General features: G+C 33.9%; 1 protein-coding gene across 1 annotated transcript; it reads right to left on the bottom strand.

Annotated features, from left to right (window-relative positions):
- Nucleotides 1–13,244: 13,244 nt before the first annotated feature.
- On the bottom strand, nucleotides 13,245–26,950 carry LOC143085072 (protocadherin beta-3-like). The gene is made up of 5 exons (XM_076261242.1): nucleotides 23,901–26,950; nucleotides 21,620–21,803; nucleotides 17,551–17,845; nucleotides 17,070–17,123; nucleotides 13,245–13,355 (listed from the first exon to the last, which is right to left on the bottom strand). The coding sequence occupies exons 1-2, from the start codon at nucleotides 26,550–26,552 to the stop codon at nucleotides 21,621–21,623; spliced, it is 2,835 nt and encodes a 944-aa protein (XP_076117357.1). The 5' UTR covers nucleotides 26,553–26,950; the 3' UTR covers nucleotides 13,245–13,355; nucleotides 17,070–17,123; nucleotides 17,551–17,845; nucleotide 21,620.
- Between the last annotated feature and the right edge of the window lie 696 nt (nucleotides 26,951–27,646).

The following is a 27,646-nucleotide window of genomic DNA, read 5'->3' as shown; positions in this document are numbered from 1 at the left end:
ACGTCCTTTAAGTTTGAAAATGAACATTTATCATATGTCTCATAAAAGAGAGTTTTAAACATTGAGAGGGCAAATACATTTATTTGCTTTTCTTATACATTTCAAATGATCAATTAACAATAGCAGTTCATCATAGAGATATTTTCTTCTGTAAATTTTGGAAAATTTATATTCATTTGAATGTACTTGTAATGTTATTGTTCTTATTCATTGACAAATAAAATGGGTTTGCGATACAAAGATTTGAGGTTTGCAGGGATTGAACTAGATTTGTTGTAATAATGCATCCATTTTACGGATATTGAAACGGAACTAGAACATTAACGTGTTAATTTTCACAACAGTTGACTATAATGAGTAGTGTGTCATAAATATGAGTGGCATAATGTTTGCAGCTCTTTCATAGGCATATCAAAAATTAGTCACACAGTAGTTCTTACAGTCATGATACCGTTTTACAAAAAAGATATACATTGTTAGAATGCTGAAAATATGTCCTTTGATGTGTTTTGTCATTTGATGTTTGCCATGATTACATGGATTAGGGACTTTCCGATTTGATTTTCCTCTGAGTTCAGTATTTTTGTGATTTTACCTTTTGATGATAAAGTACACAAATTTACTAAGGAATACATGTATTAATGGAAATGAAGAAATGTTTTCTTTTCAATTATTATAAAAAGTTTTGTCTGTCGTTGATAGAAAAATGGTAAATGCATCCTTTCTTAATATAAAAATGGTGTTTTACACAAACTGAAAGGTTGAAACTATACAAGTGAAAAAAATGTTAATTTCACAATTGGAAAAAGAGAATATCTGTTCAAAGTCGGGCTTGAAAATATATTTATATTTGATAAATAAATAACCGTATCAGTACATTTTTGTAATTGTATCAAATGACACAAGTGTTACAGTCGCCAGTTGAATTAGAGTTACCTCCCGTTGAATGTCGTTAGATGTCTATTTCTGCTCGCAAAACTAACTTTTTATTTAAGTTATTAGTTTCTTCTTTCCTTTATTGTGTCGTTTAAATGATTTCTATTCAATTACTCGTTTAGTTAGTTTTAATCATTTCTAATCTTTAAAGGAGGTAAAGACAGGTTCCTTAAACGGAGTTAACAGATGCTGTTAAACTATAAGAACGATGCTTTAAGATCATTAGGGCGATGCTGTTAGATAATAATGGACGATGCTGTTAGAGAACAAGGGCTGGTACCATAAGATAACAAGGGACGATGCTACTAGATAACAAGGGACGATGCTGTTAGAAAACAAGACACGATGATGTTAATGAATTAGAGACAATGCAAACATCAAAGGACACTACTGTTAGATGACAAATGACGATGCTGTTTGAAAACAAGGGACGATGCTGTCAGACAACAAGGGACGATGCTGTTAGAGAACAAGGAACGATGCTGTTAGAGAACAAGGGACGATGCTGTTAGATGACAATGGACGATGATGTAAGAGAACAAGGGACGATGCTGTTAGAGAACAAGGGACGATACTGTTAGACAACAATGCACGATGTATGATGTTAGATAACAAGGGACGTTGCTGTTAGAGAACAACGGACGATGCTGTTAGAGAACAAGGGACGATGCTGTTAGAGAACCAGGGACGATACTGTTAGACAACAAGGGACGATGCTGTTAGAGAACAAGGGACGATGCTGTTAGAGAACAAGGGACGATGATGTTAGAGAAACAAGGGACGATGCTGTTAGAGAACAAGGGTCAATGCTGTTAGATGACAAGGGACGATGCTGTTAGAGAAAAGGCGACAGTGCTATCAGACAACGGACAATGCTGTTACACAACAAAGAAAGATGATTTTTCACAAGATGTTAGACAACAAAGGACACGTAAGTTAGACGAATACAACAGTGAAGGTAGTTACAATACCCTAAGAGTATAAAGATAGACCCTTTTATTCAATAAAGACTATGCCGGGACGATACTGTTATGCTTATATAACAAGGTGATAGGAAGCTTTTGGATAACCAGAAACGATGCTGCTAGACAACAAACAGGACATTTTTGGTCGCAAGAAGTGGTGATGTTTCTAGGCAATACAGACTATAAATGTTGCTAGACAATCAGGAATGATGTTTGAATACAAGAGCACGATTCTGTTAGACAACAATGAACGATGCTTCAATAGAAGAGGGCGATGAAGTTAGACAATAATGAAAGATGCTTTAATGGACGAGGGCGATGAAGTTATACAACAATAAATATTGCTTTAATGGAAGAGGGCGATGAAGTTAGACAATAATGAACGATGCTTCAATGGAAGAGGGCGATGAAGGAAGACAATAATGGACGATGCTTCTATGGAAGAGCACGATTCTGTTAGACAACTATGAACGATGCTTTAATAGAAGAGGGCGATGAAGTTAGACAATAATGGACGATGCTTCAATGGAAGAGAGCGATGAAGTTAGACAATAATGGACGATGCTTCTATGGAAGAGCACGATTCTGTTAGACAACTATGAACGATGCTTTAATACAAGAGGGCGATGAAGTTAGACAATAATGGACGATGCTTCAAAAGAAGAGGGCGATGAAGTTAGACAATAATGGACGATGCTTCAATGGAAGAGGGTGATGAAGATAGAAAACAATGAACGATGCTTCAATAGAAGAGGGCGATGAAGTAAGACAATAATGGACGATGCTTAAATGGAAGAGGGCGGTGAAGTTAGACAATAATGGACGATGCTTCAATAGAAGAGGGCGATGAAGTAGGACAATAATGGACGATGCTTCAATAGAAGAGAGCGATGAAGTTAGACAATAATGGACGAAGCTTCAATAGAAGAGGGCGATGAAGTTAGACAATAATGAACGATGCTGCAATGGAAGAGGGCGATGAAGTTAGACAATAAATGACGATGCTTCAATAGAAGAGGGGGATGAAGTTAGACAACAATGAACGATGCTTCAATGGAAGAGGGAGATGAAGTTAGACAATAATGGACGATGCTTCAATAGAAGAGGGGGATGAAGTTATACAACAATGAACGATGCTTCAATGGAAGAGGGCGATGAAGCTAGACAATAATGGACGATGCTTCAATAGAAGAGGGCGATGTTCTTAGACAATAATGGACGATGCTTCAATCGAAGAGGGCAATTAATGGACGATGCTGCAATGGAAGAGGGCGATGCTGTAGGACAACAATGGACGATGCTTCAATGCAAGAAGTTGATGTTCTAAGACAACAATGGACGATGCTTCAATGCTAGAGGACGATACATGGTCTTAAACAACAATGGACGATGATTCAATGAAAGAGGATGATGGTCTTAGACAACAATGGACGATGCTTCAATCGAAGAGGGCAATGAAGTTAGACAACAATGGACGATGCTTCAACGCAAGAAGACTATATTTTTAAACAATAATGGACGATGATTCAATGGAAGTAGGCGATGAAGTTAGACAACAATGGACGATGCTTCAATGCAAGAGGATGATGTTCTTATACAATAGTGGATGATGCTTCAATCGAAGAGGGCGATGAAGTTAGACACCAATGGACGATGCTTCAATGCAAGAAGACAATATTTGCAGACAATAATAGACGATGATTCAATGGAAGTAGACGATTAAGGTAGACAAAAATGGACGATGCTTCAATGCAATCTGATTTAAAAGAAGATGGAATTGTACGCCAATCATTCCTGTAGATCTATTCCTTGCAGAACATGCCTATTGCATAAAGTGTAAATTTGCTGCCGTAATTTATATGTACAGTCTGTTATCATGTTACTCCAATTCGATTTAAATGTGCAAACACATTTCATGTATAATGGATTAAAACTTTCAGTATTACGTTTTACTATAAATGCAGACCAAATTATGTCCTAAAGTTTCTTTATACAATATAGCAAATCCGACCTTCAGGACGTTGAGCTTATTTAGTCAAAATAATCGCGACTTTTGATTAAGCCAATTAGGATTTAAACCGAAAGGGATTATGAGCAGTTTTGATTTATAATCGGGTGACTTTCTTTTGTCTAATCCCACAATTCACGAGGAGTTAACGTGTGAAAGTCCCGCTGAATTCTCGGCGGGAAGGGAATTTATTTAATAGTAAATTATCAAGTGTTTATTGTAGAATATCAATAAGTTTAACGTAATCAGATCAAAAGCTTATAGGCCATATTTTATAGGATTTAATTATCTTCATAATGTTCTAAAATAGAATTATGGGTATACAAAGATAAAATGGGTTTGGGACGACTGCTTTAATTGATTGATTGATGATTGCCTCACAATCTCTAACGTTTCCGATATGGACCACATAACAGGTATCTCTTTATTGTCCATGAAAATTACTGTACACAGCTCAAAAGATTTACTCCGTTTATGTGTTGGTGACTATTGAATGTTGCAATAGTAAGTCAATTGATATTTGTTTACCGTCTATTTGGTTTTATTTATAGTTGAAGTTTTGTTGTTTATATTTTTTCGTTTAATTTTGTCTTTTTGATCGATATTTAACAATATTTTAATTATAAACTGCTTAGCTAGAGGATACAACAAATTCACTGCTTAGGAACTATTTTGATATGGTTTATTTTCACTGCGCCGATATTTCGTGTTGTTGCAGACAGGAATTAATAATAAGATGCATTTAATAGCCTCAAGACTAAAAGGGAACCCAACGGGACCGTCTGTCAGCTATTCATCAGGACAGTCAAAATCGTCTGTCAAATACTCATCATGACAGTCAAGAGCAGTCTATTATTCAACAGAACTTTCAAAACCGTATGAGAACTACACAACAAAACAATCAACATGTATGTCAGCTACTCAACAGAGCAGTCAAAACCGTCCGTCAGCTACTCAACAGAGCAGTCAAAACCGTTCGTCAGCTACTCAACAGAGCAGTCAAACCCGTCCGTCAGCTACTCAACAGAGCAGTAAAAACCGTCCGTCACCTACTCAACAGAGCAGTCAAAACCGTCCGTCACCTACTCAACAGAGCAGTCAAAACCGTCCGTCACCTACTCAACAGAGCAGTCAAAACCGTCCGTCACCTACTCAACAGAGCAGTCAAAACCGTCCGTCACCTACTCAACAGAGCAGTCAGAACCATCCGTCACCTACTCAACAGAGCAGTCAAAACCGTCCGTCACCTACTCAACACTATAGTCAAAACCGTCCGTCACCTACTCAACAGAGCAGTCAAAACCGTCCGTCACCTACTCAACACTATAGTCAAAACCGTCCGTCACCTACTCAACAGAGCAGTCAAAACCGTCCGTCACCTACTCAACAGAGCAGTCAGAACCATCCGTCACCTACTCAACAGAGCAGTCAAAACCGTCCGTCACCTACTCAACACTATAGTCAAAACCGTCCGTCACCTACTCAACAGAGCAGTCAAAACCGTCCTTTACCTACTCAACACTATAGTCAAAACCGTCCGTCACCTACTCAACAGAGCAGTCAAAACCGTCCGTCACCTACTCAACACTATCGTCAAAACCGAATGTCATCTTCTTTCACGACAGTCAAAATCGAATGTCACTTCTCAACACAATGATCGAAACCGAATGTAAACTTCTCAACACGATAGTCAAAACCGAATGTCAACTTCTCAACACGACAGTCAAAACCGAATGTCAACTTCTCAACACGACAGTCAAAACCGAATGGCAACTTCTCAACACGACAGTTAAAACCGTTTCTCAACCACTCAACAGAACAGTAAAAGCCGTATCTCGGCTGCTCAACAGGACAATCAAAACCGCCGGTCACCTACTCAACAGGACAGTTAACACCGGATCTAAACTTTTCATCATGACAGTCACAACAGTCTGTCAGTAACTCATCCAGACCGTCAAAATCGTCTGTCAACTATTCAACAGGACAGTCAAAATCAACTACTCATTAGGATAGTCAAAACCGTCTGTCCACTACTCAATAAGACTGCCAAAACCGTTTGTCAACCACTCAACAAGGCAGTCAAAACGGCTGTCAACTAACTAAAAGGACAATCAAAACCGTCGCTCTTATATTCAGCATGACAGTCAAAACCGTCTGTCAATTACTCAACAAGACCGTGAAAACCGTTTACCAACTGCTCAATAATACCGCCAAAACGTTTGTCAACCACGCAACAAGACGGTCAAAGCTGATTGTCAACTATTCAACAGGACAATGAAAGCCAACTACTAACTAGCTAGGATAGACAAAACCGGATGTCCACTTCTCAATAAGATCATCAAAACCGTTAGTCAACCACTCAACAAGGCAGTCAAAAACGGCTGTCAACTACTCAACAGGACAGTTAAAACCAACTAATCACTATGGTAATCAACTTATACTCAATGTATATATTCTCACAATGGTATTATGTTTTACCCATATAATTTTAATACCACCTCCTACAAACTCTGGATGAAATGAAACTCAAGCTTTGGCATACAAGAATATAAGCACTTGAAACACATCATTTATATCATATTTGAATAGCAGATGTTATAATAGTTGAGTTTCCTATCTTATTCAATTCAACATAAAATGAACAATATGAATAAACAGACAACTTACTTTTTGCGAATATTTTCCTCAAATGCTTCAATCACAACGAAGTGTTTGCGTCTGCATGTGGATGGTTTTTGATTTCAGAAAAGAATTTAATTACTATTATAAGTTTGAATAGATTTGATAAATACTTGAAATATACAATATTATATTACCAACGATACTATAGGATACACGACACCAACTCATGTGCATCAAGCCTGCACCAATAGGATACACAATGTATGTAAACTGCACTGTCATTCGTATCTTGAGGTTTACTTTTTTAATGAGGCTCCAGATTTTAATTCGATTTTCATTTACGTACACTTGCATAATTTAATTTTTGATAGCCTTTTCCTCTATTTTTTCAATTACATTATTCAATTCAATAATCGATTTATGATTGCGATAGATTGATTGATCGATTAGATCGAATGATTGATTGATTGATTGATTGGTAAATTCACGTGTTGGCCGTTTGTCGATCCAGAGTAAAGTTACTCTAACGATTGCATCAATGTAAATACAAATATGAAGAATACCTGGGAAGAATTTGTAGAGACTTTACGTTGACCTTGGGACTGATTAAAATAAGCTTCCTTTCATTTTGAAAATTAGATTTTTCGATCGAGAGTTTATGGACTTTGGTTTTCCCGTTTGAATGGTTTGACACTAGTTTTCATTGGCACTCATACCACATCTTCCTATATCTATTTAACTGTCAGATTTAAGTCAATTTTTCACATGGCACGCATTAGCTTTTGAACTGTTCAGTCAATTTTACCAATAGAAGTAAGGGTGATGAATACATGTAAGCTCCGTTAGATTTTGACGATAAGGATTTGCATTTCCAGAGTTAAGACTTTCCATAATAAAATTAAAGGCAATGTTTATACATGCAGGATTTTTCTTCTGGATGTTGTCCTGCACTGTCTTTCTTCAGATTAAACGCCTGTTATGTCCTTGTAATGTCGTCTTGTTGTCAGGTACGGGTATCATGTTTAAACCAATTTATTGGCCACTTGTTTATTTTTAAGTACCGATAAAGTGAGAAGTATGACATAAAACCCTGAAAAAGCAACCCGATAAGACAATAAAACTAAATATTACGGAAGCGTATTAGGGACATAGAAAAAATAAAATTGGCAGTGAACTTTTTTTCAAAGTCGAAATTTTGACTTTTCAAATCTCGAAATTTTGACTTTAACTTGAAATTTTGACTTTTCAAATCCCGAAATTTTGACATAAACTTGAAATTTTGACTTTCAAAAATCGTGAAATTTCGACTTTTTGAAAAGTCGAAATATTGACTTTTTTGAAACTCGAAATTTCGACTTACAAAAAGTCTAAATCTTCACTTTAAACTCGAAATTTCGACTTTTTTAAACTCGAAATTTCGACTTATTTTAAACTCGAAATTTCAACTTATTTTATATTCAAAATTTCGACTTTTTTAAAACTCGAAATTTTGACTTATTTTAAACTCGAAATTTCAACTTATTTTAAACTCAAAATTTCGACTTTTTTAAAACTCAAAATTTCGATTTTTTTTACAATCGAAATTTCGACTTTGATCTCTTTTAAAACTTTGATGTTAGTATTCAAACACAGTTATTACAATTTTAGAAGGAGTAGCCATGGACGCAAATTATTAAAGCGTCATCCACACATTTTGGCAATTTATATTTTGAAATAGGTTTTGTTCCATGTTTTAGTTCCCACGACACTGTCATAGAATCGTCATATCTGAGAACATATAGCATCGCAGTTTCAAAGGCCTGTTTGGTTTCCCAATAGCAAGTCACTGACTTTGCCTTGTTTAAACAATGGTAAATCAAGTAGCCAAAAATGCCATGCATATTCAGGACGACAAATGAGCTGCTCGGTTTTCTAGTTTTGGAATTTTGAAATGAATAAATGGTTCTTTTTTTTTTTTGAAATATTGATTAAACTCTACAAGTTGACATTCTTATGACACAACTATTAACCCTTGTCTTTATATATCAGACTGTTGAATAAAAGTATGTCGTAACATGGGTGTATCGGAATAACGGGGTTGTCTTGATACACATATCTGAAGTCCAGACTTGAAATATGTATTTGAACGTGAAACATATTTTATTTATTCTTCGGCAAGAACAAGATTTTCTATCTAAAATAACCTCTTTAAAATTGTTTAGTTTATTAAAATGTGCTTATTAAGTTTATGATGTATATGGCTCTCCGCTTGCTGATATAAATGACTGTGAATGTGGTAATCGCAAACGTATAAATACTTAGGAAAATTCGAAATTTTGAGTTTAAAACGAGTCGAAATTTTGAGTTTAAAACAAGTCGAAATTTTGAGTTAAAAAGAAGTCGAAATTTCGAGTTTAGAAAAAACCGAAATTTTCAGTTTTAAAAAAGTCGAAATTTTGAGTTTAAGTCAAAATTTCGACTCTTTGAAAAGTCGAAATTTCAAGATTTTAGAAAGTCAAAATTTCAAGATAAGAAAAGTTAAAATTTCGAGTTAAAGTCGAAATTTTAAGATTTGAAATGTCAAAATTTCGACTTTGGAAAAAAAGCTCACTACTACTTTTATTTTTTCTATGTCCCTAATACGCTTCCGTAAAATATAACGACAACTAAAGGTGTGTTTCGTAGATATCGTTTTGACCCTCTTTAAGTTTAATTTCTATACTGACAACATTTTAATGATGTCGGATATTACTTTTCATAATAGTGTGTTTTTCATTGACGAATCATAGTATCCATTACGTAACACATATCTTATAACTTCATTTATTCGTTTACACAAAGGTTTGCATGAAAAGTTCACATTAAAAGTGAATAAATCAGACAGTATTTATCGCTCGATTAAATCTTTAAATTGTTAAAAATAAAAAGTGTTCTTCAATAAAATGTATAATTTCTTTCATGATTGCGTGCCTGTTTAAAAGATGGGATAATTTTCCTCCCAAAACTCTTGAAAAGAGTTCATGCATTATTACATATTTGCCAGCTGCGGGTATGATTTGTGGGAGGTAAGGCTTGTCATTATTCTCTTTAGAAGGACGAGAATTATGTCATCTATAATAACACTAAATGAGGGACCTTTTTTGTCTTTTGCCGCTAAAAGTATGAAATTAAAAGATGTGGTATGAATGCAGATGAAACAACTCGCCGTCCAAATAACAATGTTTAAAAAGTTTACAATAATAAGAAGTACGGCCTTCATGACAGATTCACACCGAACAGCCAGCTATGAAATGTCCAATAATGAACAGCTTATAGCAATTCAAACACGAAAACCAACGGTCTAATCAATATGAAAACGGGAAAAGAGAAACACTTATGAACAACAAACGACAACAACTAAGCAACAGGCCCCTGACTTGGGTAATGGACAGTCAAAGAAGAAATGACTTGTTTGCTTGTTTAGTTTTATTTTATTTTGTTATTTGTATTTTTTTTAAATTAAAATTTTGTTTTAATAGGCTTTCTTGAAATGATTACATGCTTCAATGTTCTAGTCCTTATGTTCGAAAAATTGATGGGAAACGATGATAGTCCGTCGGAAGGAGACGATAAATGGCTGACCCGTGTTAAGAGAGAGTCATGTCTCTTGCACGTTCAAGACACCCTTGTAGATTTCGAAAACTGAGAGCAGGCTAATGCCGCTACAAGGCAGCACTCACACCCGCAAAGTGGAAAGGGATTAATACAAGTTGCAAAACTTGTTTCCCAATCAACTATAAATAAATATGTTTATACTAATGATGAATGAGGCAACCGAAAAGGTACACCGTGTGCTCAGTATACGAACTGAGGAATATTTTATAAGAATGTTTCTGATGGAGAAAAACATATGCAAATAACAAAAAGAAATATCTGATTGATTTACATGTGCTTTCATGTTTACAGAAAAAGTATCATTAATCAAAATACAATAACATTGAATAGATCAATACAGACTAGTGGGACATCCAGGGACAGCTAACCTTCCCGGGAAACCAAAGGTTATCAGCGGTATACTACTGTTACCTAAGTTGTGTTTGTAAACGTATTGATCAATCTTATGTTTTCTGTATCTTCAATTATAGCGATTTGTTGACTATACTGTTTTCATAACGTCATTATTTTCATTCTGGTTTCCAATTTTTTTTCTTTGATATTAACAAATATTGTGGCTTTTACATGAAGGTTCATTTTTACAACAAAAAAATAGCTCAAAAAAGATAGTCCTAAGGTAGATAATATTGTTGTAAAATCCTATCTTTATGTATATTCGTAGTCAATTGGCTGGCTAGAAACACATTCGACCCTTATTCATTTATGAATGCACGTTTATAAACTATTATTTTATAGTCCCACACCTGACGCTTTATCCCTGTCAACCTTACCCTACGCTGCGTGGTTACTTTAGTCATGTCAGCTTTAGATAAGATTCAGTTCACACTGAAGGTCAATTTATACTTAATACCCATCTTTAAGAAAGATACATAAATTACGTACACCTGAATTCGTCTTTTCTCGTTTGAACATTCCTTGACATTCATGTCACTTACCCTGTCATTTGTCATATAAGTTTCAATCTCTGTCTTATATTTCTTCTTGTTCATACTGTAAATCAGAGGTTGTCGTTTGTTACTTCATATACTGTATATCATATTTGTTTTCTGTTTTTTTTTTTGTTGTTGCTTTTTTACATAAGTTTCTAATTTGAATTGCTTACATTTTGTTATGGCACGATATTTTATATCTAGCTATATTTATTCTGTTCTCGTTGTTGATGTTTTCGGTGTCGTTACATTACTAACATCTACTTCATTTTGTCTCTGGTGGATATTATAGATCATATCTCATTGGCGACCAAACCATTCCTCCTCACTTTATATTGTTTGAATTCGGTCCAGATAAAAAGCAAAGATTCTATAGCCACCAGTTCATCAAAATTCACTAAACAAACTCAGAGGCTGAAAGGGGCCTACATCGCTAACCAGAATCGAACGATAAAACACAAGTTTGAATTGGTATTTGGTCTTAGTTGATATATTGGATTTGTTTTGGTCAGTTTTTTATATTTAAGTTGATATATATTGGATTTGTTTTTGAGCTGACCATTGAAATCCTATAGTAGATATTCTTCATCCATGTAAAATGAAACCGACGACTTTTCATAAAAAAGCCTTCGAATATATTACTTTGCTTTAAGCGCAAAGGGTACAGAATTGAAAAGTATATGAGAATTTGATAGCATCTAGGTCTTCCATGATAGACTTCGAGCAAGCATTGTATCAGTGTATAGGACAGAAGATTCCCATGATTTTAATCTATAAAATGATATCAACGTGAACTGCTTTTATAGTTGAATTCAATGGCTTCGATGATGAGTATGATCCGCTGCTGCAATAGTTTTGCCATCCGATCAATAATAAATGGGAATACATATACTACTACTTTAATGTATATACCTAGTTATAGAAGTGTTGCAAAACATTACACTATAGAACCAGAGTCATGTAATTTTGAAAGCCTTGATCCTCAGATCGTATATATCACAATAACAGTTTTGTATATAGTTCCTGCTAAGTTTGACTGTCTAAAAAATCCAGGTCAAAATAGTTTACTCTGAACGACAGATAATTGCTTTTGTAATAGTTTTGGTTTGGTGTTTTTTTATGAGAAAACGACGGATGATGCATGTGGAGCAGGATCTGCCTACTCTCCCGGAGCACCTGAGATCAACCCTAGTTTTTTGTAGGGTTCGTGTTGCTCAGTCTTAAGTTTTCTATGTTGTTTCTTGTGTACTATTATTTTTCTGTTTCAAGCGGTCTTTTTCATTTTTAGCCATGGCGTTGTCAGTTTATTTTCGATTTATGAGTGTCTGTTCCTGTGGTATCTCGTCCCTCTTTCGTCAATGGACTTCGACGTGCTCGTTTGCTTCATGTCTGTCATATTTGTTTTAGTAGAATAGTTTTGTTATAATTTAAGCCGTCAGTTTTCTTGTTTGAACTTCACATTATTCGCTTCGGAGCCTTCGATTGCCGGCTATACGGTATCTAATTGTTGAATAATGACAATTGCTTACATCCACTTTTAAACTCTGGTGGATAGTTGTTTCATTGGCAATCATACCATATTTGTTGGGTTTTTCTACGTAAAAGCACAAACTAACAAACTGTACCGTAATAATGAGTGTACACAGTCACTGAATGTAAGCTCAAGGTACCCAACTTACTAAGAAATCTTAATCATTACTTATTATACCGGTATTTCCTTTTTTATGTTGTAATGTTACACTACTATTTCGGGCGAGAGTGATGTTTGACGCCTTTTTAAAAATGGTTTAAACCCGCCGCATTTGTTTTCACCTCTACAAGTCAGGAACCTGTTATTCAGTGATTGTCGTTTGTTCATGTAGTCAATAATTGTTTCTGGTTTCTCATTTTTATAGAGATTATACCGTTGCTTTTCCTGCATGTTTAAATTGTTTTACACTAGTCATATTGGGGCCTTTATAGCTTGTCGATGAGAGCCGAGGCTCCGTGCTGAATGCTGAATGCTGAAAGTCCTAATATAATTGTTTATTTGTTTACATTTTGTGACTTTGATGGAGAGATGTTTCATTGGTATTTATACCACATCTTCTTATTTCTATATAATATACATACAATGTTTAGCTACAATAATCATACTGGATTTGTAAGGCATTTTAAAAACGTAATAAAATTTTAATAATAAACAATAAAATAAAACAATAACAAATACAATATTGCACAAACTGGAAACTTTTGTTCCGCTGTCTCTTCAGAGTGTATCACCTAAAAGAATAAAAGAAAAAAACTAAGATGAAGAAACAAAAGAAAGAGGTTGCATTACACATGATCAGTTTCATTTTATGTTTATTTGAAATCAATGCACGTCAACCATTGATCCAGACTCATAAACACCACTTTAATTGCTGTATTTTCTCTTACTATTTGAATTTAATACCCACTACATGTGTTTAATTAGCCAGGAAACAATTAAGGTGCTAATGGGGATATTGACTTATCATTATAATCTGAAAAATCTCAGATGCATTGCATAAGTATGTTTATGTTTTTTTATGTTGATGTTGTTTGATGTTTCTAAACAGTATGCAGTTGTATAGCATTTTGTATGACACATATAATGTATATATAAATGTCAAATGCAAGATGACAAAAAAGACGATTCAAGAGACCCTTACGTCTCGTCGTTTTTTCACACGCTCGACCTAGCTTACTCATGTTTTTGCCATTCGAACAATAGAGTTTTAAAAGCGCTACCGAACATTACAAATCTTCTTAATATGCTCTGAACTCTCAGTTGTATAGTTTATCCATGATATTTACACATCTACTAAGAATAAAAACACCTCAATCCAGTGCTAAGACACTTTCAGTGATTTTCGTTTATTAAGGTCTTTCCTTTTACAAAAGGGAAAGACCTTACTGTATTTCTTCTGTTTATTATTATTATTAAGGTCTTTCCTTTTTCTAAAGGGAAAGACCTTACTGTATTTCTTCTGTTTATTATTATTATTATTCTTCCGCCAAACTTTGACAAATTTATCCGCGTTAACCGTAAGACGTGTCGCTTTAATGTTCACACTTTGTATCGGTGTCATGAATACCTATCCGAAACTCACCCTGTGAGTCGAAATATTTTGTCGGTTCGGAGTAATCCCTCCGAAACCAAAAAACCTTGTTATCGTTCCAACACCGTAACCGTAAGAGGTAGAAAAAAAGCGAAGGGTGAAATTTGTTCAGGACCAGACCCCGGTTCTTCGTTACATTTGGATCGAAAGGATTCAACGACTCATTGGTAGGGTTATGCCCCTATGAAAATTAACCGGTGTCGGTTGACCACCAAAACTCAGAAACCGTAAGTCGTAGACACCTAGGATCTTCACCATTCATCATCAATTCATGTGACTTTGAAAAATACCTCAAGGTCAAATGTGTATGTTGACCTTGAACTTTGACCTTACACCTTGTTATGGGATAATCTCAGAAACCATTATACTTATAGAAGTTTTGAATAGTGGAAAATGTTTGGATTATTAAGGCGCAACTTTGTTACATTTGACCGAAGAGATTTGACCTTTCTGTAAGGGGCATAACCCCTGATTTAGGTTTCTGAAAAGACAAAATCAGCTTTTAATATATAACCAAAGGTCCTAGACCCATGGGGTCTTCAGCAATGACATTGGGGACTAATGACCTTGACAAAGGTCACAAGGTCAAAGGTCAAGGTCATGTCCCAGATAGCGAATTATGTGTCTTTGACCTTATTTTGTTAATTTTTAGTGTGTTTTAAATGTTTTTAAGGTTGACCTTGACCTTTGACCTTTCAACTTGTTAGTCGATATCTCAAAAACGGTTAATCTCACAGAAATAGTAAACAGTGAAAAATGTTTAGGTGACTGAGGCACAACTTTTTTACATTTTGACCAAAAGGATTTGACATATTTTTAAGGGGCATAACCCCCGTTAACGGTTTCTGAAAAGGTAAAATTAGCTTTAACCCTTGAATGAAAAGTCCTAGACCCATGGGGTCTTTTACAATGACATTGTTGACCAATGACCTTCACAAAGGTTACAAGGTCAAAAGCCAAGGTCATGTACAATTTATCGAATTTGTTGTTTTTGTCATTTTTTAACGGTTTTGTGTGTGTTTGAGAGCTTTTCAATGCATTCTACGCCTATTGGAACATGTACTTTACATTTCGAAAAGGAAAGACCTCTCAATTGTTCAAGAACAATTGACATTTTAATTATTATTATTATTCTTTTTCCGCCAAACTTTAACAAATTTAGCCGCGTTAACCGTAAGACGTGTCGCTTTCATGTTCACACTTTGTATCGGTGTCATGAATACCTATCTGGAACTCACCCTGTGAGTCGAAATATTTTGTCGGTTCGGAGTAATCCCTCCGAAAGCCAAAAACCTTGTTATCGTTCCAACACCGTAACCGTAATAGGTAGACAAAAAACAAAGGGTGAAATTTGTTCAGGACCAGACCCCGGTTCTTCGTTACATTTGGATCGAAAAGATTCAACGACTCATTGGTAGGGTTATGCCCCTATGAAAATTAACCGGTGTCGGTTGGCCACCAAAACTCAGAAACCGTAAGTCGTAGACACCTAGGATCTTCACCAATCATCATCAATTCATGTATGTTTGAAAAATACCTCAAGGTCAAATTTGTATGTTGACCTTGACCTTTGACCTAACACCTTGTTATGGAATAATCTCAGAAACCATTATACTTACAGAAGTTTTAAATAGTGGAAAATGTTTGGGTCATTATGGCGCAACTTTGTTACATTGTGACCGAAGAGATTTGACCTTTTTTAAGGGGCATAAAGCCTGTTTTAGGTTTCTGAAAAGACAAAATCAGCTTTTACTATATAACCAAAGGTCATAGATCCTTGGGGTCTTCAGTAATGTCATTGGGGACTAATGACCTTGACAAAGGTCAAAAGGTCAAAGGTCAAGGTCATGTCCCAGATAGCAAATTTAGTGTTTTAAACCTTATATGAAGGATTTTTAGTGTGTTTTAAAGCTTTTTAAGGTTGACCTTGACCTTTGACCTTTCACTTTTTATTGGATATCTCAAAAACTATTATACTTACAGAAATAGTAAATAGTGCAAAATGTTCAGGACATTGGGGACTATTGACCTTAATAAAGGTCAACAGGTCAAAGGTCAAGGTCATGTCCCAAATAGCGGATTATGTTTTTTTGACCTTATTGAAAGGGTTTTTAGTGTGTAATTCTACTTCTATTGGAACATGTATTTTACATTACAAAAGGAAAGACCTCTCAATTGTTCAAGAACAATTGACAGTTTAATTTTTTTTTTACATTTCTTCTCGGGGACTATTAACTCGTGATTTATTCGAACATTTACTATAATAGACAATATCATACTAGTGTTACCTGCCATTTTCATTATATGAATGCATTACTTTTAGCATTGAACAGATGTGTATTACCACGGCTTATAATATACTTTGTCAAACATATGATTATGCATCACCAACTAATATGTCCCTTTGATGTCACGTGTAGCGATGAACGTCTAAGACAATCTGGTCTCTTGATTCATTTCTTGATAAATAGAATCAGACAAGCGAAAAATCAAAACGACTTCTGGGATGATACAGTCCATTATGGCAATACACATGTGTCGGATTTTAAATTATATATAATTTACTAAACTTAACCATAAAATAATAACTTTACTGTCTATTTCTTAAAACCAACATTGATTAGATCAGTTTCATCGATTATTTGTGAATTTAATACCCATCCTTTCAAATGTTATAATGACATGGAATGATTCAGATTTTTTGTCGTGCGTGTTGTAGAGCATTTTCCATAGTTTTCAGAGACTTATTTCGATTAGTAAACTGTATGCACGTATTCTTGATATTTGAAGTATAACGAAGATGCCTTTAAATATGCTTATAGGAAGTCGAAGCAAGAAGAATATAATAGCTTACCGGAATTCGTCTGTTGATCTGTATACGGCATTGTAAAGTGGCTGCCAGCTGCTCCTATATTAATAAACAATACTTTATTAGTATTATAATTATATGAATATATGAAGTAAATAGAAGCAAAAAATAAATTTCACCAAAAGATTGGCTACAGTTAAAACACTATTGGTACCAGTTTTTCTGCACCAGATGCAAATTTCAACAATATATGTTTTCAGTATCGCTCGAGTTTACAGGAGTACTTAGAATTAAACAGGTCACAGTAAAAAAACAAATGTTTGCTGGAAGTTATAATTCTAATATATAACCGATTTAGTTTATATGCAACATACTTCCGTGAGTCAATTTGTATTAAAAGGGTGTATTTCACGTGTTTCGTATATTGTCTATATTGATTGATTCTTATTGGTGTCCAATGGAAATATTTCATGGAGACAGAAAGCTGTTTGTGTGTTATTAGTGCATTAAATACATATAAACATACCATAAGCAATCTTTCATAGTTGCATAGATGTTATCTATGAAAATGATTTTGGCAGATACTTTGAATTGGTTGTGAGTCTCGCTGGTCTCGCTAGTCTCATGTAGAGTGGATTGTCGTAGTTTTTCTTTACATGTGATTATTCCACCATACGTCAGTAAAGATGATGTTATCATTATAAAGTTATTATTGATAAATAAAGTTCAATGACGAAGAAAATACAGAAAAAAAAACCTGGTATATCATATACAAAAATATAGGTCTATCAAAAGTCATCTTTTATCTTCTTATTCATCACCTGAAATAGAATTAAATGAAAAACTAAATATGAAATATGTTTGTATTGATTTGTGTAAAATTTAAAAGTTATATTGTCAAAATGTGTAATTACGTTCGTTCGCCTTGATAAACATAAAAGAAAAATTTAGTAAAGACTTGAAAAAGTCACTTTCATTAAGATAGCGTGTCGATAAGGTTCAAACAGAGCCTCTAAGATCAAGGCAATATTAATTCTGTAGACATTCAAAACCAAATTTTACAGAATTAACTTTTGACGTTTAGCGTCAATAAACTTCAAAATGAAAAATTACTGTCCTTCGAGATTTTAATTTGAATATTGGCGTCAAATTGGGATTGGTCAATGTTTTCCCCATATTTGTTAAGAAAATAAACTACACAAGTATATCCCTAATATAAATACATCATGAAAAATTATTTGATTATTAATTACAAAGTCCTTCGTAAACCTGAATAAAAATCCGGTATATTATTTGTATAACAAAAAATGGAGAATTTTGTCTTATTCTATTCGAAGTACAATTCCTTAAAATAAAAATAAATTTTCTTTCATATCTATAGTGACCCTACAGTCTACTATCGTTAAAGAGGTCTGGCGTCGGTCAAAGTATTTTTTATATTTATCAATATTAAATCTTCATCTTTATGCCAATTAATAACTTTTGGGATAAAGTTAAAGATCAAACACAATGATAAAACACCGTTCATAAATGGATAAAAAAGAAGCATTATTTTGTAGATGATGAGGATCGGTGCATTTTCTATAAATTTATCCATCATTAATATAAAATAAAACCTCGTTAAGATCGATTTGACTATGAAACATCGTTATTATCACTTCAACCCATGCCATTAAAATTTTCTTTTCATGCGAAAAGTGAATGGTTGCTATTTCTGGTCGTTCCTGTTTATCCAACTCCCAGTGTTAAAATCATTAGACATATTGTAGTAAAACTTGGGTCTCAGGATCTTTACTATCATCAAGTTTCCATAAATACGACGGTCGATACTCAATTTATAAAGCATAAAATCACAAAATTGGTTCGCTTATCAAAATGCCAAATGTTCGGCAATTTAGAAACAAATAAAGTTTGATATCGGACAATCTGTAGAAATTATTTTATATAATATTAAGTGATACGTCTTTTAAAGGTTCTGTGTGTTTCATCTATATATGAGGAAATCTGTTCAGGGGACGCAAATATATATACATTTCCAATCGAAGATGCAAAATTAAAGAGGGAAAAAAGATAAACCCATTTTTTCAAATATCTCCATGGGAATACGTACAGTCATCGAAAAGTTTTAAGAAGTCGTAGTTGAATTTGATGCTAAAAAAGGATAGTATCATATAACAGATTATGATACAGGAGGCTAAAACTCGTCATGAAAACAACTCCTTCTAATCGAAAATGACCTATAAGTTTACCTATCATCAGCTTTTTGTCATATTGATACTGGTACATATCGGCTGAGCGTAGGGAACGAGTTTTATAATCTGTTTCACATTAATCTGCTTCACATTGTATCGAGCAGCATACATTTTTTGTGTGGGCTAATTGATTTTATATAGATTTCTAGGAGGTTATGATAACATTTACTAAAAGCCCAAATGAACAATGACTCTCAAGGACAAAAACCCGTGTTTTTTAGTTCAATAATCAAATAGTGTATAGATTTATAACAAACAAATAAAAATAACAAGATTTACAACAAGTTAATGAATGACAGAAAATCACTATTGTTATTTCACAGGTGTTCTAGAATATACTTGTGGTAAACTTTATTATATTATTATATTTTATCAAATAACTTGATAACGATGATGCAATATCTATTCAAACTAATGAATTAATTGTGTTACAACGGTACATCTTATTGCTATGTTTCTCATTAATTGCCTCGTTTTCATTTTGTTCGTTAGTGTGACTATAGAAAACAAACAAACTTGATAACAGTTTGTAAAACATGATCAAAAGACCAGACAACATAGTTACATAACTGACAAAAGTATATCAATAATATATTTTCAACCCGACACAACAACAAAAAACCCAAGGAGAATGAATTGTAAAACAATCATCCATTCTTCCGTATGTAAGCACATCAAAACAGAAATGTAATTGCTCAAAACCGAACTAGTATTTTTGCTTTTGCTCTGTGTTTTAAAAAAAATGAGTTTAGATTGGGCGTTACAAAGATAAAACTACGTCGCAGCTCATTGCGGAAATTAGCCAAAACGCAATTGTGATGTACAGCTACATCTATCAGATGATATGTTTTAGGTGATGTGATGGTTCTAACTGCTTGCAGTGCCACATAGACATTCGTCAATAAAATCGTTTAGTTAACAAAAATATAACATGCAAAAAATGGGTTTTGACTCGATGGCGTTCAACTCACATCTATATTTGGGACTAGTCAGGAATATGACAGTTGTATTTCATTCGTTTGATGTGTTTGAGCTTTTGATTTTGCCATTCGATAAATATCTTTCCCTTTTGAATTTTCTTGTAGTTCTTTTACTTTTTATTTATCCTTTTAAATATTTATATTGTATTCCTATCTAAATCGTTTAAAATTATTATTATTCTGCAAAAAACAATCAGTATATATACGCTATGCACATATAGCACAGGTAATTGTCTCAGACAAAAATTTCCTTTATACCTTAATATCACACATTAAGGTATAATATCAGAAAAAAACATTCTGAGACAAGTGCCTGACATATAGGCTTGTTTTATATAATCCCTGATATATCACGATTCATTTGCATTATGCATTTATTTATATGAATTTTAAAATCGATCTTGAAAACTGATTGCATAGATTGAATGTGAATAAATACTAACACTGTAACATAAATATCTGAATGGTAATGTAAACAAATCTCATCCTTTCTCGTCAATAGACAAATCCCTGCAACAAATCCTGGAACAGTGGCCATTAGAGTAGAAATCAATGCGCCTAATGGCCGCTTAATACCGGGTTTGTTTGTCGATGTATTTATCAACAGAATTTCTCTCTATACCATAATAGTTAAGGAACTTCAAAGTAAACTTACAAACCGGAGACATTATATTCATAGCTTTAGTAAATCCTTTTTCGTATTGTGTTTCAAGAGATGCCTGTTTATAACAATAATGGGTATATTGTTTGCGCTTTTAGTTTTTTTGCTACTTCTTTTTTGTATAGTTATCGACTATCACATTTTTGTAAAGTTTTTAAACGGATGAATTGTTCAAACATTAAACTGTTCAAATATAGATCGTTAAATAATAAAATAAAGTAGGCAGAACACACCTGATGACGTTTCACGAACTTTTTGTTAAAAATAAGCATCTGTCCACGGTTGAGAATTACAGCGTCAAATCTTTTTTCATAATTTTCTAGACATTATTTGACCTAAAACAGAAAAGGTATCGAAGAATTCACCGCCTCAGTGGTTTTGTGGTAGCGTGTTGGCTCGACTGTAGAAGGTCGGGGTTCTTACCCCAAAAAAGTCATACCACAAAGACTTTGACATTGGTATTTGTTGCTTCTCCGCTAAACACGCGGCATTAGGGAGTAAGAGCAAATCTGTTTGGCTCGGAGACAAAATAATGTGTCCTGGCAAGGGAGCATATCTTTCTGCAGACTCTTACCATATGAACTAGCATGTTTAAAATCCGGCACAGCTCCGGCTCTAGTACAACGTAGTGTGGAATTCTCGTCCTGACAAACGAACGGTCTAGATTATTTTACAACACCTGATTTTATATTTTATACATACCTTAGCACTGACTAGCCTGCCAATGAACTTTATTCTTCTGTTTTGTTGTACTGGAAAATGTGGAAAAGGGTTCTAGGTCACGTGGTAACGACTGTCCTGTGTTCCTGCTGTATTCACTATCTGCCCAGTCCCAGATTTCAACAGAATCTGATATAACTTCCGGTATCACTTCATCAACAGATACCTAAAAATGTTATTTAATTGTAATATAGTCTGTTGAAATGGTGGAATACTAAGACTTTCTACTCAATAATATACAAACCTAAAAGTTGTATATATGCTAAGTTGATTTAAAATTCTTCATAGTCAAAATGAAAATGTCTTTAATGTATTTGGTCTGTTCTTTTCTACAAAAATTTTAAAGATGCATAGGTTTTTCTGAACAGGTAGGATAATCAGAAAAGACCACATAACGTGACTCTTGGCTCGTGAATGGCCAACAGCAGACCGTGTTTACAATATATATGGGTAAAGCCATAAAGGTGCTAAGGAAAGTGTGGCATAATGATAATGAATGATAAAAGATGAAAGATTTTGATATCTTTATCAATTCACATCAGATGGTTTGCAACCATCTAGAATGACTCATAATGTACTATTTCTTTTGATTTGAAATCGTTCAAATGGTCTTATTGTTTTGTAAAACTGACTTTTGTTGCCATTTGTTTTATAAATTTGGAAGTTATGTATTGGCAGTCTCTTGTTTTAAATCCTTTTATTAATATGTATATGTATACCGTTGTGAAACAACGACTGAATGCGAAAATTTTGGAACTTTGAATGGTTTGTAGATCAGGGATTACATATTTTAATTTTAACCATGAGAATATTTTAAGCTTTACTATAATATTTGCACCAGTGTTATATTTTGAAAGAAAATTATATGAACTATAATGAAACATTTTGTTGGACTAATAACATGGGAAATCCATAGGTATAGGTTGTGTTTATCGTAAAAATGTGTTGAAATTGGCAAAATAATGTAATTATCTAAAATCATTTTGTCAAGTTGTCAAACTGTTATCTTGTAACAAGAAAATGTTTTGTATGGCGACAATATGTAATTAATATACATAATAATGACCAGAAATTGGGGGATTGAACACTTTGTTATATGTAAAATACAAGTAATTTTGACAGAAGTTGACAAGGCAAGATTTAATTCAATAATTAGGGTATATTTTACCTATCCCATTACATATTATCTTGTTATAGTCCTAATTTATTCAATATTGAACTTTTCAATAAATAATTATGAGAAATTGGTTTGAATCATTTAACAACCCTGAAAATATACACTTAGAATTTTTTATTAAACTATAAATTGTATTTTTTATTTCTTTTTTAAAAACCATCACTGACGCCCTTCTATTTTTTATTATGAGCTTTCTTTTCTACTACAGTAACGACTAAGAATTGTGATAAATTGTGTCTTTTCTACATTTTGTCATGGATATGGAAAGAGCTTTTCCTTCTTATTTTCTGGAGGTGTCAGATATTTTTTTCCATCATTATATTTCTCTTTAGCTTGAATTTTAATAAAAAGGACTAGACAATTTTTACTGAAGCTTGTATTTTTAACTGAACTAAAATTGTACAAAATTTAAAAAAAAAAACAGATTTGAGTTTCTGCCTTTATTTTTTCCCGTTCTGTATTTTAAAAAAAATCAGTACCAGTGATGATAGCAACAGACAGAAACACAACCTTTCGTAATCAATAAAATTTCATAGTGCATGAAATGTCATAAACCTCGGAGCTTCTTCACTTATCTTTAAAAACATTAAATAGATGTTCTAAACGAAAATCGATTATTACATTCATTATTCATTGCAATAAATAGCGCCACACTCATTCGATAATTTTTTTTTCTTCCGAAAATCCTCAATTTTTAAGTCGGATTCTAAATTTAATGACTTATTGATCCTTTATTTATTACTCAGTTTATAATGAATCATACATGTATTATCTGCTTATTATCAATTTTATTGTAAATGAAGTTTTTTTTCAATTTCAGACGACAATAAGTTGGGTCTATTAATCATTATAAAAACATGTTATTCAAAAACTTAAATCTTTTCCCAAAACATTTTATGTTTCATTTCAAAATATTTATCTGAATTATAAAAAGTGACAAGTTGTTAAGTCCTAGCCCACAATAAATTTGATCAAGTTTACTCCATAGGATTATTATTGTATCAACAAATACGTTACAACTCGTACAAAAACGTAAGTTCTAATAAAGATTATAAACTTGAAATAAAAATAAAAGTTAATCCTCACCACTGTTGTGAATGGTTTCTTTATAGGATTAGGTTTACTGGACTGGTCATTTCTCTTCAGGGAGTTGGTACTTGATTTGTGCAGGATGCCTCGGGTACACACATCACCGAAGCGAATATCGGAACCTTCGCTGTCCGTCTCCAGTGACGAACAGGTTGTTACACTCTCTGCTATCTTTTCATGATGTTGACGTTCTTTTCGCTTGATCAAACAAATCGCCAAAACAATTAAAACTGATAAAACTACAGTTATACAAGATATCGCAACTGCAATGGCAAAATATTTTATCTCACTTTCTGATTGACTGGCCGCCACGGTTGCTTTATCAATTATAACTAATTTTACACTTCGTTGATGCTCTTGTTCGCCGTTGTCTATTGCAGTTAAAATGAGATCATAGGTCCCAATGTCTGACTGGTCAAGTTGTGATGTCACTGAAAACTGTCCAGTATGAGTATTTAATTCGAAATTTTCTAAAATGTTAGAACCATTCATAATATATGAAATATGAGAATTAAAGCTGCTATCGGGGTCGTATGCTTGAATCGTTGCTATGACAGTATTGGGTAAGGACTGATACGATACTCTAATTTCATCTGTTTCCTGTCCTGGAAAAATGAATATAGGAGGATTATCATTTTCATCCTGAACGTTGACAATTACTGTTGCTGTGCTACTACGTGATGGCGAGCCTTTGTCAGATGCCATTACAGAAAATGTGTACTGAGCTGTCATTTCCCGGTCAAAATACATCGTTGTTAATATTGTACCATTCATCAGTACTCTGAAGGGTGGGGTTTCACTGCTCATGGGCAATAAAGTGTATTGTAGTTCTGCGTTTATACCACTGTCTGCATCAACAGCTACAACACGACCAACAGAAATATCTGGTGGACGATTTTCTGGTACCGTAAACTGGAATTCCGATGGCGTAAACACCGGGTCATAGTCATTGGCATCAAGAACAGTCACTTCCACCATAGCACTTCCTGTTAAAGGTTGCGGTTGACTATCCGTAGCAAGTACTTTAAAAGTAATAGTTGGATAAGTTTCCCGGTCTAAAGATTGCTCTACGTAAATAAGTCCATTCGTACTATCTATACTGAATATATCTTTGTAATCCTCTGCAAGCTCTAAGCTGTACCGAACGTTCTGGTCTGCTGTGACGTCATTGTCGTTTGCATGAACCTGAACTACACTTACACTTTTGGGTCCATTTTCTTCAACGTTGATCTTATACAAAACTTGTGTAAATACAGGTGGGACATCATTAACATCAAGCACGTGCAGACGAAAACTGCCAGACGAACTAAGTCTCGGCGATCCAGCGTCACTACACGTTGTAACAATTTCATGCCATTCATTGATTTCTCGATCCAAACTATTCCCCAATACTATATTGTATTCGTTGTCTCCTTCAGATTTTAAATAGAAATGGTCGTCGTTTAGAGTACACGTCACAGCACCATTGTAACCACTATCATGATCAGTAACTAAAACTATTGCCATGGTAATTCCAATGTTAGCGTTTTCGTAATATTCAATATATTCACCGTTAATTTTCGACGATATTGTTGTAACCGTCACTTCCGGTGCTGTATTGTGAGTGTCAAGAACATGTATTATGACCTGCGTCTGCGATGTTAATGGCGATGATGCCTTATCGGTTGCTTCCACGATGATTTTAAACTGTTTGCTTTCTTCCTGTGTCAATGATTGCGTAATACGTATATCACCCGTTTGTAAGTCAATCTTGAACAATCTAAAAATGTCTGCTGATTGCAAAGTACTCAACTTGTATGTAACTTCGCCATTTGAACCTTCATCCGGATCGTTAGCATGTACTTTGAGAATAACGGTGTTTTCCGGGAGATCCTCGTTGATAGTGATGTTATAAATAGATTTTGCGAATTTTGGTGCGTTGTCATTAATATCGTTTATTTGAACATTTATAGTAACTGAACCCGTTTTAGGCGGAACACCGCCATCTACTGCCGTGATTGTCAATGTAAAAGAACTGTTTATTTCTCTGTCGAGATTTTGATTAACTTTAAGTGTTACCTGGGTTCTTCCGTCTGCGTAAAATTCTGTTTCAATTGCAAAAGGCGTATCGATGGGTAACAATTGGTACTGCTGAACTGAAAATGTTCCATGGTCTCTATCATCAGCGCCTCCTTTCCAAGCGGAAGTACCTAATACTGTGGCTTCCGATAGTGCTAGATGCACTACCTCTGACGGAAAAGATGGCGCATTGTCATTAATGTCAAGGATATTCACGATGATGTTGATTTTTGTAAAGAAATCACTGGCAGAGGTATCGGCAGCTACCTCAAACTGTAATATACAAGTATCTGAAAATCTACATAATTCGTCTCGGTCTATCGTCTTTGTTGTGTACAAATCACTTGTTCTTTCGTTAACTGTGAAGAACTGAGCATCAGGATTGCCGCTACTAAGTAAATTATACCGTAATGATTCAAATTCGGCATCGCTTGTTATTCCAGTGAAATTTCTCAGTTTAGCGCCGTCCGAAATTCTCCCTAAATAGTAATCTGGTCCCTTCTCCTCATCAATAGCGTAGTTGACAGGTACTCCGGTACAGTTTGATATCATTAACACAGTTAGTAAAACTGATAAACACTTGGAAGACATCGTTAAATTACATGATCGCTTCCTCAGATGATACCATGTTATCGTTTCGCCACTTATGTGTTTCACAGGTACGGACTGACAATTCTCATTTTCTCTGTAAATTATATTTACTTTTCAGATAAAACACTTTGTCAATAATCAACAGTCGGATAATCCAAAGTTCTAATCATATTATATACTAGATAATCCTTTTTACTTTTTAATCCGAGGATTTTCCCCACATTTCTTCTAGTAGAATTTGATACCGACAATGACTTGTTTATAGAACGGCTTTCAACTTTAAAATCACATAGGTCCCTTTAAAATTAAAACTCGATGTACTGTAGGTTGGAAAATAAATAAACTCAGTATTCATCAAATCGTCGCTTGTTGTCCTCTGTATTGATGCATGATACTACCTCTATTGAATGTTCTACCTGTATTTACAATCAAAATCAATGCATATCACTAAGCTCCGCCCCTCATACATCCGGTGTCCAATCAGATTTATCGATTCACTATTCATTAAAAGGTGCATTATAGTAATAATAGCAAGGAAATGTCGTTTTGTATGTTTTTTACTGACTACACTTATTTTCTTTTATATTCACCACGTTATTATACTAAAATTATTTGCTTATAATACTTGTCTATAAATATCAGTTTATTGGCCCGTTTTTTCATTTGTATGATTTTCGCAGTATTTTTGTTTAAATGTTTGCGTGTATTGAATAATTTTCTAAAACGTTCTAATTGTTGTAATTTTAAATTTTGCCTTCACTGGGGCGTTCAATATTCTATTGATTCACTCACAATTCAACATGGAAATTAAAAAGTATTCTGTCGAACTGAAATGAGTATTTAATGATCATAAATAGGCAAACCAAGTGCATTATGAAGGATAACTTTTATTTACTATTTATTATTTCCAGTTTTATCTTAAAAATTGTTTTAAAACTTTTAAAATAAATGAAACTCGTCAACAATCTGCATAATCTAAAAGTTTTCAAGTTGGTTAAATCATCTCTGAGGAGTAAAACAAATGGAAATTGATTTTAAATTTTTATATATCATATCATTAAATATACATATTAGATCACATGAGATATTATTTA

Source organism: Mytilus galloprovincialis, chromosome 8 (genome assembly GCF_965363235.1).
Source record: "Mytilus galloprovincialis chromosome 8, xbMytGall1.hap1.1, whole genome shotgun sequence".
Lineage (NCBI taxonomy): Eukaryota > Metazoa > Mollusca > Bivalvia > Mytilida > Mytilidae > Mytilus > Mytilus galloprovincialis.
Note: the sequence above shows the minus strand (reverse complement) of the source record. Positions and strands in the feature narration are given on the sequence as shown.